Here is a 9,557-nt window from a genome sequence, read left to right as displayed (position 1 = left end):
TTAAGTTTCAATGTCAATATAATCAAACTAGCAAGGGCAATGATCACAAGCCAGTAGTATTGTGGCTAACAGGCTAACGCACACGTGTCAAACACAAGGCCCGCAGGCCCTCTACTTCATGAAATTACTACCTGATGTGCTCGTATTGGTGAATTCAACTTCAATTGCTTCCGTGTGTCCCGTTTACAGCGTGCAGCGGAGGGAAAGTGTACAGACCACGTGCAACAGTCCTAGCTAGGCTACTAATATGTTGCTGTCTGGCTTCGGTTTTAAAAGCTTGACAATGAACCGCCAAAGAACTAAACCTGCAACAAACCACCATGCAAAGGAGAAACATGTATTCTATTACAACAACGTTCGAGCAGTAGAGTAGAGTGGCTACACTGCTACAATACATTTTGAGTGCACCACACAGCAATGCTGCATTCAACCACACCGATTATCCATGCTGTGCAAAAATCAAAAAAACATGTTTTAAGTTTAAACAACTTACATTTTTGTTATTTGGAGGTATTCCATACTATTGATTAAGGTTGCATCATATTATGCACATCTGCAAGCAGGGAAGCAAAGGCTGGGTAAATATGACTTATCTCTTCTTTTGTTTTAATGTTCAAATTCTATTTACATCATCCTATGTACATCAGTGGACATGATCATTTTTTTCAAATAAAACAATGGCCAGTTTGGGTCGCAGTTGCACGTAAAAAATAATAATTCCCACTGATAAGATGTACAAAGGTCTGGCCCGCAAAATAGTTTTCTCATTATGGCCCGTGTGCTGATTGAGTTTGACACCCCTGGGTGACTATCTATTTATTTGAAATAAAACAATAACTACGAGGTTAAAGTGCAGCCTGTCAGCTCTGATTTGAGGATATTTTCATCCATATCGGGTGAACAGTTTAAAAATTACAGCACTTTCTATACATAGGCCCCCCATTTTAGAGGAGCAAAAGTGTTGGATTAGGACAAATCCACTTATGGGTATTAAAGTCGTAAAGAGTGCCGTATTTGGTCCCATATTCAGAGCACACAATGACTACATCAAGCTTGTGACTCATTTGCTGTTTGTTTTTGTTGGGTTGTGTTTCAGAATATTTTGTTCCCAATAGAAACTCATGGCAAATAATCTATTGTGTCATTTTGGAGTCACTTTTATTGTAAAGAAGAATAGAATATGTTTCTAAACACTTCTACATGAATGTGGATTCTACCATGATTACAGATAATCCTTAATCAATTGTGAATAATGATAAGTGAGACAGTTATAGACGCACAAATATCATACCCCCCCCAAAAAAATGCTAAAAATGTAATGGTGAGATGTAAGAGGTAATGTCTTGGGGGTATGATATTTGTGCGTCTGTAATCCAAACTTATGGAGTATAGAGCCAAAAGAAGGAAAAATGCTTCACTGTCCCATTAAGTACAGAGGGCACCGTAAAATGTGACATTTTACTTGATCTCAAATGTTTAAAAGTATGGAGACACATTTTTTTTAAATTACTTCCCTGTCCAAATACATATGGATGGAAGTGTATATCACACATACAGTATATTATGTATATAAGAGACACAGGCTACATACAACAGTTGCATCATATTGTCCTGTAATTTGGGTCAGACATTTCACTCAGAGGAAAATTGTGTAACAGGGACTCAGTAAGGTGAGAAGATTCACACAGACCTTCTTGGTAACGTGAGAGTGGCCTTTAGGGGGCAGTGAAGTGTGAATATACACACTGCAGGGAGGCCTTGTACTGGAGGAGGTGGGCACCACAAGGAGGAGGTTACAGAAAACTTCCAAAGTACTTCAGGTCACTGTATAGTTGTTCCAGGAATGAGTTGCCCATCGTGAGCTCATCAGCTAAGCGACAAACATTCGCAGACCACGTTGACATGCTGTAGATGACAACACAAGGTCTCACAAATAGATAGAGCAGATAAAATATAAAGTGAAGTGTTTAGAAAGGAAAATAAACAATGGGGTTTAAATACTTTGGAGGTAATGGACAAAACAAACATAGTATCATATAAAGGTAACTGACAAAATAAAGGAAACACCAATAGGGTGTTGGGCCATCACAAGCCAGAACAGCTTCAGTGCACCTAGGCATATATTCTACAAGTGTCTGGAACTCTATCGGGGGGATGCAACGTTATTCTTCCACGAGAAATTCCATAATTTGGTGTTTTGCTCCAGAATCTCCCAAAAGTGTTGCTTAATTGCTTAACTAACTCATGAACCCAACCTATGTGGAAGCACCTGCTTGCAATATACTTTGTATCCCTAATTTATTCAAGTGTTTCCATTATTTTGGCAGTTACCTGTAGATTGGATTGACACATGCAATAAATTAAATGAAAAGGAAAATAGTTGGAAGAGATTTATATTTAAGCTGCTTACTGATTGCAGGGTTTGCTGGTTTTTCACTTAACAGTTAATAAACTCCAATTATGGAACAATTCATCTCCATCTGGGTCTTTTCCCTGGTGAATACATTGACAAACAACACCTTAACCCACTCTGGGAATCTGGCAGCTTTCAATCATCTAATCAGGATTTCTGTTGCATTAAAAAAACAGCCAACACTGCAGCCTTTCATTTCATTTTTTATTCATGATTAATGTGGATAGGCACAAATACAAAACATCCTTTACACACTAAAGGACATGGGTTATCCACCCTCTATAAAAGGGGCACATATTTTAGAAATGCCAATACTTGGTGGTGGTGGGGGGTTGTATGTAATATGTGGTGAACAGGATTTCATGATCCCAACACAAATGTAAAATGTATATAGTCACAGTACATAGCACACTTTAAAAAAAACTACATTCTAGAATCAATACATGTACAATCTGTATTCCCTGAACAAGAATAGAACCAAATCAATAAATGTACAATCTGTATCCCCTGAACAAGAATAGAGCCAAATCAATAAATGTACAATCTGTATCCCCTGAACAAGAATAGAGCCAAATCAATAAATGTACAATCTGTATCCCCTGAACAAGAATAGAGCCAAATCAATAAATGTACAATCTGTATCCCCTGAACAAGAATAGAGCCAAATCAATAAATGTACAATCTGTATCCCCTGAACAAGAATAGAACCAAATCAATAAATGTACAATCTGTATCCCCTGAACAAGAATAGAGCCAAATCAATAAATGTACAATCTGTATCCCCTGAACAAGAATAGAACCAAATCAATAAATGAGGGGAAAGATCACATCAGAGGGGTTGAGCTCCTCCCAGTCTCCCAGCCTATCACATCGTGTGTACACTCTTAGAACAAAATGGCTAACTAGAACCATTAAAGGTTCACTTTATGAACCGCTTTATGATTCATTTTTCTAAGAGTGTATACAGTAGGTGACCCTGCTGTTTGCTTTCCCCAGCTGTGAGAGAGACAGGACCGCAGTGCCCTCTGCGGCCGCTGCAGTACCCACTGTAGGTGAGCTAAACAAGCGCTCTCTGAGTGCTAGCAGTGAGGACAGTTCAGGAAGCTGGTCCCAGATCGCCCCCGATGACGACCCCCACGAGGAGACCAGTAGTTTTATCCAGCTGAGCGAGGGGTCAGTAACCTTAGCAACCAACTGCTGCTCCGTCCCATCATGCACTGCTCCGAGCGCTCCTACCGCTACTACTGCCCTCGCCGTCCGTCGCCCTCTCATCAGCCCATTGCTGCTCACACTCACTCTTTGCTGTCCCGTGCCAGTCTTCGGCTCTTGCCGCTTCAGTGGAATAGCTGTATGCCCGGGGGCTTTTCTCTCACTGGTAGAGAGCTCACCTAGTGCACTGAGCCCCACTCCAGAGCCAGCGTGGTGTAGAGCTCTCGGGGCCTGCAGTAGCATAGGCATGACGTCACACTGCTTCTCACACATTAAAGGCCCACAGAACATTAGCTTTATCATTCCCTGCTTCAGCGACTGTAGTGCCATTTCTCAGTTCCACTAGCTAGCCTCATACTGACACCGAGCCAAGCCAAAAACCTGAGGTAGTAAGTCTATTACTACCATTCCTCTAAGCCAGGAGAAATGAGACCAGGGTATAGATAACAAAGAGTGGGGTGGATACGTTTCTAGGCTCCAGAGGACTAGGAGGAGGGCTGTGTGGCTGGTTGGCTTCAGCTTGGCGGTAGTGGTGATGAAATGTGTGCTGCTTGCTGCTTTTACCTGCCAGCATAGACAGCTGTGGCATAAACAAACACCTGGTGGCTATTGCCTTCCTGACCACATCATCCCCGATTAACTACACGGTGACACTGCTGCCACTGGACATGGTCGCCCACTCCGCCCAACTGCTCAATCTTTCCACATCCCTCATCTCCACAAGGAAGGGCCCATTGCCAGCCAGGCTCTCTCTTCCAGCCCAGCCATCCTGATCAGCTGCAGCTGTGGTTTCTATGTTAATCACCAGCTAATGAACAACATTGCTCGCTTCACCGCAGCTCCTTATCGTTCCATTCACAAGTCACTGATCGTGTCGCCTTTCAAGAGACATGATATGAGTTTTAGTTCTGTTTGGATTTGCAGGAACGGGAACAGCAGCACGTCTAGCCTGGGTCTGGCAGACTTGGAGGGCTTGTCTGACATCCCCAGTCAGAGCACAGTGAACAGGTAACTGATAACTCCCAACGACATGCAAACAACACTCCTACAACACAGTGCTGAGGCTTTAAACAAGGCCCTTTGAACAGGAGAATGTAGTCTCATAGGCTCCAGTCTGATTCTCTCTCTAGTCTCTACCCTGTTTACGAAGTGTGTACTTGTTCACTCCAACTCATGAAGAGATGTAGGAAATGTGGTGGATGCTACATCCGGCTACCAACCCCATGCACACACGAATTGAATATTTTTAAATCCATGACAGGGAATAAGTTCACACTTACAGCTAGATGAACTAAGCGTTTGCACCTATTTTTTTATAAAGGAAATGAAAGATTCAGGACAGAACAAAAAGGTAAGGAGAAAGATGAAGATCAGTAGAAAGGTGCAAAATGATAAATGTTTCTTTGTTTTCGGTCTATTATCAGTTATCCCTTACTGAAAAAAACAGATGCTTAGTAAATCTGGCCTAAGGGAAGAAAGTGAGAATCTGAACGCGACCTACTGTCTTGTCTTAATGGTCATGCTCTCTGTCCTCAGTGAGGAGCCAGACAAGGGCCACCTAAGGGAGAGCAAGGAGAACGTAGACGGTGAGTAGCGTCACCCTGTCTGAGTCATACACACACACACACACTACATCACACTGTCTCAGTTCCATGTCATTACTGTCTACATTATATGTCACAAAGGAAACTCAACTCTCGCTGTCTCCCCTACTGTCTCATCTTTGTTCTCATTCGTCTTTGCGAAAACCTCTATTCAACCTCTTCACTGTAAGATCTCTACACACTGAGTATTGTAGAAGTCACTCACATTATCTATCTATAGCTACTTGGTGTGACTAATTCCCCAGATACTGGAGCTTCAAAAGCAAAGTAATGTGTAACTCAAATGTCGAAATGGTAAATATATCACTGCTTTATCTCTGCAGTGCTGCCACTTAATCATTTTAGGTCAATATAACAGTATAGTGTTGTGGAAGCTACTCTGAAAATACAGTTTACCAAGCTACGAAGTACTTCACACTGGAAGAAGTTAAGCTACCCTTAAGCAAAATATACAGTTGAAGTTTACATACACCTTAGTCAAAAACTCAGTTTTTAACAATTCCTGACATTTAATCTGAGTAAATATTCCCTGTTTTAGGTCAGTTAGGATCACCACTTTATTTTAAGAATATGAAATGTCAGAATAATAGTAGAGAGAACAATTTATTTCAGCTTTATTTCTTTCATTCACATTCCCAGTGGGTCAGAAGTTTACATACACTCAATTAGTATTTGGTAGCATTGCCTTTCAATTGTTTACCTTGGGTCAAACGTTTCGTGTAGCCTTCCATAAGCTTCCCACAATAAGTTGGGTGAATTTTGGCCCATTCCTCCTGACAGAGCTGGTGTAACTGAATCAGGTTTGTAGACCTCCTTGCTCACACACGCTTTTTCAGTTCTGCCCACACATTTTCTATGGGATTGAGGTCAGGGCTTTGTGATGGCCACTCCAATACCTTGACTTTGTTGTCCTTAAGCCATTTCGACACAACTTTGGAAGTCTGCTTGGGGTCATTGTCCATTTGGAAGACCCATTTGCAACCAAGCTTTAACGTCTGATGTCTTGAGATGTTGCTTCAATATATCCACATAATTTTCCTCCCTCATGATGCCATCTATTTTGTGAAGTGCACCAGTCCCTCCTGCAGCAAAACAGCCCCACAACATGATGCTGCCACCCCCGTGCTTCACGGTTGGGATGGTGTTCATTGGCTTGCGATGGTCATTATGGCCAAATAGTTCTATTTTTGATTCAACAGACCAAAGGACCTTTCTCCAAAAAGTACGATCTTTGTCCCCATGTGCAGTTACAAACCGTAGTCTGGGTTTTTTATGCCGGTTTTGGAGCAGTGGCTTCTTTCTTGCTGTCGATATAGGGCTCCGTTTACTGTTGATATAGATATTTTTGTACCTGTTTCCTCCAGCATCTTCACAAGATCCTTGCTGTTGTTCTGGGATTGATTTGCACTTTTCGCACCAAAGTACATTCATCTTTAGGAGACAGAATGCATCTCCTTCCTGAGGGGTATGACGGCTGCGTGGTCCCATGGTGTTTATACTTACGTACTATTGTTTGTACAGGTGAACTTGGTACCTTCAGGCGTTTGGAAATTCCTCCCAAGGATGGAACAGACTTGTGGAGGCATACCATTTTTTTCTGAGGTCTTGGCTGATTTCTTTTGATTTTCTCATGTCAAGCAAAGAGGCACTGAGTTTGAAGGTAGGCTTTGAAAGAAATCCACAGCTTCACCTCCAATTGACTCAAAATATGTAAATTAGCCTAACAGAAGCTTCTAAAGCCATGACATCATTTTCTGGAATTTTCCAAGCTGTTTAAAGGCACAGTCAACTTAGTTTAACTTCTGACCCACTGGAATTGTGTTACAGTGAATTATAAGTGAAATAATCTGTCTGTAAACAATTGTTGGAAAAATTACTTGTGTCATGTACAAAGTAGATGTCCTAACCAACTTGCCATAACTATAGTTTGTTAACAAGACATTTGTGGAGTGGTTGAAAAACAAGTTTTAATGACTAAGTGTATGTAAACTTCAACTGTAGCTTACTTAACGAAAGTTACTTGAAAAAGTAGTTCACTACATCCAAACTACATTGTGAAAAATTCTATATCTGAAATGTCATTGACTACAAATTACAAGAACAGATCCCTCTGGAGTTAGATGGTAACAGATGTGTCATTTAGCCTATTAAAGACAAAGTGAGAATTGGCCACACAACAAGTGTTTCAAGTGAGAATTAGCCACACAACAAGTGTTTCAAGTGATTAATTAGCCACACAACAAGTGTTTCAAGTGATTAATTAGCCACACAACAAGTGTTTCAAGTGAGCATTAGGCAGGTCTGATGCCGAAAAAGATTCTGTCTACTAAACCCATATTGTATTTTTGCAGGTGTGCAGTTCCAGTAGTTACATATGGCAAAAAACACTACCAAGATTTAATTTAGTTGAACTACCACCAAGCTACTGAAAAATGTAATTAAATAGTTTAACTAAATGTATTTCACTATTCCCCAACACTGATGGTATCAAGCCCTCCTTACCCAACCTATCTTGAACCTATTTGGTGCCAGATCCATCCAATGTGCCATCAGACCTCAACGTAGCTTTGGCATTGAAACTACAGGTCAGCTTGATGTACAAGTTAGCTTGATTTACAGAAAGTGGGCGTGATGTATTTCCTGTGTGTGTTGCAGAGGGCATCTCACTGCGGCCAGTAGTGGACAGTAGCAGCCACAGGGAGCTTCTGGTGGTCAACTGCGACTTGGATCCAGAGTGTGTGGACTCAGAGCTGCGCTTGGCCCTGCAGTGGATCGCTGCCTCCGAGCTGGGCCTGCATGCCGTCTACTTCAGGAAGTGTAAAGACAGGAGGACATCAAAGGTGGGTGCAGCACAGCACATTCTGTTACACAGGATCTGATTATGCCCGTGTGTGTGTGTGTGTGTGTGTGTGTGTGTGTGTGTGTGTGTGTGTGTGTGTGTGTGTGTGTGTGTGTGTGTGTGTGTGTGTGTGTGTGTGTGTGTGTGTGTGTGTGTGTGTGTGTGTGTGTGTGTTGTACTCTGTTATCTGCATGTCTGCAGTGCACAAGGAGCAGGGTAATCTGGCTGAGTGTGATGTCTCAGTTCCAGAGGGTGTTGCAGCTGGTGTCTCAGAAGGCATGGAGGATCGGAGATCTCTTCAACGCTGTCATCCAGTTCTGTAAGCTCCACCAGGAGGAGGACGGAGGCAGCTCTCTGTCCAGCCTGTTTGACTGGCTACTGGAGACCCACTAGGCTCTGCCAACACCCCCCATCTACACAAACACACACACACACACACCAGCTAATGTCTCCAACTGTGTACGCCCAATGCATCAAACCCAACCATCAAGCGTAGTGTTTCTCAGCGCACGTGTGAATCATGAAAAACCCCTAGCCTGGTAGCCAGATTTGTTTGTGCTTTAGCCAATTCCTCTTTCATTAATTGTGATGTAAGCCATGACAAGGAATGCGTGAAGATTTGGCTGACGCACAAACAGGTCAGACTTTCAGGCTAAAAATTCATCACACCTGTGATATTACACACCCTCTTATAGGACTGGCTATGGGACTGAGGACTTTCATTAGGCTGCAGTGAGCAGACATGTCTCCCTTTAATAAGATAAGCATGTTTCTCATTTTCTGATGCACGGTCCCTAGTTAGACGAACCCAAGGAAAACCCAGCATCAGTATGGGGTGTAGGCCTTATTTATTTAGTGCAAACAAATCAGCCATCTGAGATTTGTTGCCTGCAGAATTTGTATTCCTTTCATTGTTATATATCCTATACATTACGTTTTCACAATCTGATGTGTTAATTTATAAATTATGTATTTATTACACATAAACACAAACAAGGCACCAATAAAACCCTGTACCCCATTCCCTCAACCCAACAAACTCAAAAAGACACCAGATGATGTTTTAATGTACAGTAGCTATCTTGATGAGACTGTCAGGCAGCAGCCATCGTTCCAGTTAGGCTTTGCTGAGATCAACATAGGTGAGCAGTACTACGCTTGACAGTTGCACAGAGCCTGTATTCACAAAGCATCTCAGGGCAGGAGTGCTGATCTAGGATGAGACCCCCATCCTGGTAATCATATTTATTATGATCTAAAATACAAAACCGATCCTATATCAGCGCTCCTAATCTGAGATGCTTTGTGAATACGGACCCAGATGATAGTTGTCGTTTACATTGGCCAACATTGTCTACTTCTATTGTGACTTTGTTACTGCTTAAGTTATCTGTCATTCTTCATGTTATCTATCGTTCTTAAGTAAGTTATCTGTAGTTCTTCATGTTCTTTGAGAATTGTTTATCATGGATAGCTGTACATATTGTAGATT

General features: G+C 41.9%; 1 protein-coding gene across 4 annotated transcripts in view; it reads left to right on the top strand.

The window, feature by feature from the left end:
- The window catches only part of LOC118371320 (A-kinase anchor protein SPHKAP-like), a 169,213-nt gene extending 159,925 nt beyond the window's left edge, over positions 1–9,288 (top strand). For 3 of the 4 annotated variants that reach the window (XM_052467434.1, XM_052467435.1, XM_052467436.1), the window contains 5 exons: positions 3,410–3,586; positions 4,547–4,630; positions 5,159–5,208; positions 7,882–8,066; positions 8,309–9,288. In XM_052467434.1, the coding sequence (XP_052323394.1) occupies positions 3,410–3,586; positions 4,547–4,630; positions 5,159–5,208; positions 7,882–8,066; positions 8,309–8,458 (646 nt within the window). In that variant the 3' untranslated portion in view covers positions 8,459–9,288. The remainder of the gene's footprint in view (positions 1–3,409; positions 3,587–4,546; positions 4,631–5,158; positions 5,209–7,881; positions 8,067–8,308) is intronic. The other variant, XM_052467437.1, reaches the window with a different exon arrangement.
- The last annotated feature ends 269 nt before the right edge of the window (positions 9,289–9,557 follow it).

Source organism: Oncorhynchus keta, chromosome 18 (genome assembly GCF_023373465.1).
Source record: "Oncorhynchus keta strain PuntledgeMale-10-30-2019 chromosome 18, Oket_V2, whole genome shotgun sequence".
Lineage (NCBI taxonomy): Eukaryota > Metazoa > Chordata > Actinopteri > Salmoniformes > Salmonidae > Oncorhynchus > Oncorhynchus keta.
Note: the sequence above shows the minus strand (reverse complement) of the source record. Positions and strands in the feature narration are given on the sequence as shown.